The 2,979-nt window shown below is 58.0% G+C and overlaps 1 protein-coding gene across 1 annotated transcript in view; it reads left to right on the forward strand.

Moving 5' to 3' along the window:
- The window catches only part of DAGLA (diacylglycerol lipase, alpha), a 28,007-nt gene extending 27,474 nt beyond the window's left edge, over nucleotides 1-533 (forward strand). The window contains exon 20 of the mRNA XM_010140967.1: nucleotides 1-533. Within this exon, the coding sequence (XP_010139269.1) occupies nucleotides 1-533 (533 nt within the window).
- The last annotated feature ends 2,446 nt before the right edge of the window (nucleotides 534-2,979 follow it).

Consider the following 2,979-nt stretch of genomic DNA (forward strand, 5'->3'; position numbering starts at 1 on the left):
ACAGCGGGGGCACGACCCCCCAGCGCCGCTGCAGCGAGGAGGGGGCCAGCAGCGAGGGGGACCGCGTGTCCTTAGCCCCTCGGGAGGAGCTGTCCCTCCAGAATGGGCGACTCACCGATGTCCCCAGTCCCCAAGTGCTGGAGTTTGCTGAGTTCATAGACAGCCTCTTTAATTTGGACAACAAAAGCAGCTCCTTCCAGGACATCTACTGCATGATGGTGTCAGACAGCTCCAGTGACTTTGCAGAGATGCCCAAGTCGGTCAGTGAACAGGAGATCTTGTTGAGGGCACAATACGAACCCAACCTAGTCCCAAAGCCCCCGAGGTTGTTTGCAGGCTCAACAGATCCTTCGTCGGGCATCTCTGTCTCGCCCTCTTTCCCCCTTAGCTCATCTGGAGAACTCATGGACATCACTCCCACGGGCGTGAGCAGCCAGGAGTGCCTGGCCACTGACAAAATCCGGACTTCCACCCCTTCCGGGCATGTAACCAGCCCTGCCAAGCAGGACGACCTCATGATTTCAGCCCTCTAGGGCAGGGTGAAGGGGTGCAGCTCCGCGAGCTCATCCCATAGGCTGAGTGCTGGGATAATACGTGGAGGAGGCGGCCGTTGGGCAGTTCGGATTGGAGGAGACGGCTGGAAGAACATTCCTTCCGGGGTGTCATGCTGGTGTCTGGAGGATGGATTGTGCTCGAGTCCCACGCGTGTGGCTGGGAGAAGCAGCGTGGCCTCGCAGGGGCTGCCGGGAGGCTCCAAGTCACTGAAGGTCGATGCAAGTTCCCTACCTCAGCCTGTCTCAATTCACTGCAGAGGCAGATTCCTCGCCCCAGGGCACCTGCTGAGTTTGGGAGTGAGACACCCTGCTTCAGGGCGTCCTGGGGGCTGACGGGTGGATCCTCTGAAGCTCAAGGACTGGATAGACAGAAGGAAGGGGGCCAGACCAGATCCCCGCCTTGGTCTCGTGTCGGTGGTTTCGGAAATGGGCAGACTGAGACTCTGGGCCCTGTTGCACTACACTGTCGGATCTGGCCCGAGCTCCAGTTTGTCGCACTTCCGCGGGGATTGCTTTTGTAGGACACTCTCCTGTTCTAAAGCCATTGGGGCTGTGTTCCCCCCAAATGCAGTCTCCCCTCCCCGGGCCAGGTGCAGCGAGAACGGGGCTGGCACTGTGTTACCGCTCCCTTGAGTACTCCTGGGTTCAGTGACTACCAGGCTGCTCCTGAGAGGGAAGGATGCTGCTCCGAAGAACCAAAGCCCTCTGCCACGTCGCTCCTTTGCCAGAAAGAGTTCTCCTGGATGTCACTGTCATCGCTTCTCGGCTCCCTGGACCACTCTGAGCTGGCCACGTTCCTGCAGGACTTGACAGGATTCTCATCTCAGAGCTGCATGGATGGATCAACTGAAAAATTTTACAGGCTTCTCCCCATCCAGCGGAGCCCAGGAGCCTCTCCTGGCCTCCGCCGGGTCCTCACAGCACCCATACACAGTAATCGCGGATCAGTGCCAGCCTCTGTCACCGGGGGTTCAGGGAGAAGCTGAACTTTTACCAAGTATTGAAATCTCTTGTATGTTTACAGAGCTGCTAAGCTTTTTGGAAGGTATTTATTAAGCAAACAGGGAGACTTTCCCGAAAGAAAAAGCATTTTCATCCTCTCCTTCCTGTGCTGTTCCCTCTGGGGACCGAGGAGAGAGGATGGGCAGGTATGGTTGCAAATCCCCTGCTTTCAGAGAGGATGGGGGTCTGGGGGGAGCTGCGTGTGTTTCTCACCCACCCTCCTTCATCCACCTCCCCATCGCACAATACTGCATTGTGAAGCTCAGCCAAGTCGCCGGTAAAACCACCTGAGCGCTGCTGTGCAGAGCCCAGATCCTGGAGGAACCTGCTGGAGCCCTCTCTAGGCAGAGGCTCTCCAGTGCTGGAAGCAGGAGAGAAACCACCTATCTAGAAATCTACCTATGCTGTGACCTGCTGAAGGCCTTTCACTGACAACACACCTTCGTACCAAAGCTCAGCAGAGCTGCTAATTGGTCTCACTGGAAAAGAAATTCCTCTCTTTTCTTCCTTACAATCGCAGAGGTGTTCCTGCCTTCCTTGCCCCTCCTTAGCCGTGGTCCTCCCATTGTGGGAGGATGCTGCACTTCCCGGGGAGCTCGTCTTGTCCCTCTGTCTCTCGCTGAGCAGGTTCTGGAAGCCCCAGAGGTGGGTCAGGGCTGGGCTGTCCTGGGTGCCACCCAAACAGAGCACGGGGGCTCTCAGATGCCAGCGGGTCAGAACAGGAGCACTTTACAGCCACTGTGCGTCGATGTCAATCACTTCAGGAGCACGGAGGGGGGCTGGGCTTTGTGTCCAAGGGCCATCTCCCACTCAAGGACCCGCTGTGAGGTACTGTCCCCCTGCTCCTTCTAAATTACAGGGTCTTCAGCAGAGAAGGGGCTTTGTTAGAGAGGTGGGTGTAGGTTCCAAAGGCTGGAGTCGGAGGGAAGAAGCCCCTCTGAATTCGGAGGAATGTGTAAAAGAAAAATGCTTTCCCTCTGAGCAACGAGAATGTGCTTTTGTGGCCCTTCAGAGGAGAGCGATGTCGCTCCCCTCCCACAGAACACATCGCATCATCCACCGAGGAACGCCACCAAGGTGGTGCCCGGGAATCCGCACAATAACCAGGCAGGGGTTGACGGGAACAGGGGGCTGAGGCCAGCAGGCTGGCTCACCTCCCGGCACACGCCGCCGACCCACCCGGGTGGAGTGGGGCCGAGGAGCTCCTTTCTGCCTTCAGTCCTTGGCAGAAGGTGGGCAGTGATAACCCCGAGCACTTCGGCAGAGCTTTATCTGCAAAGCACTTTACGAGCGTTAAGGAAGGAACCAGCTGTGGTGGGGAGGTGGCTGTCCCCGCGAGGAGGGGGAGCTGGCGGTGCCCACCCGAGGATGGTGAGGAGACGGCTCAAGGCGAGGAAGGAGCGTCATCTCCCTCTGACGCGTC

Source organism: Buceros rhinoceros, unplaced genomic scaffold, assembly GCF_000710305.1.
Source record: "Buceros rhinoceros silvestris isolate BGI_N320 unplaced genomic scaffold, ASM71030v1 scaffold4408, whole genome shotgun sequence".
In the NCBI taxonomy this organism is placed as follows: domain Eukaryota; kingdom Metazoa; phylum Chordata; class Aves; order Bucerotiformes; family Bucerotidae; genus Buceros; species Buceros rhinoceros.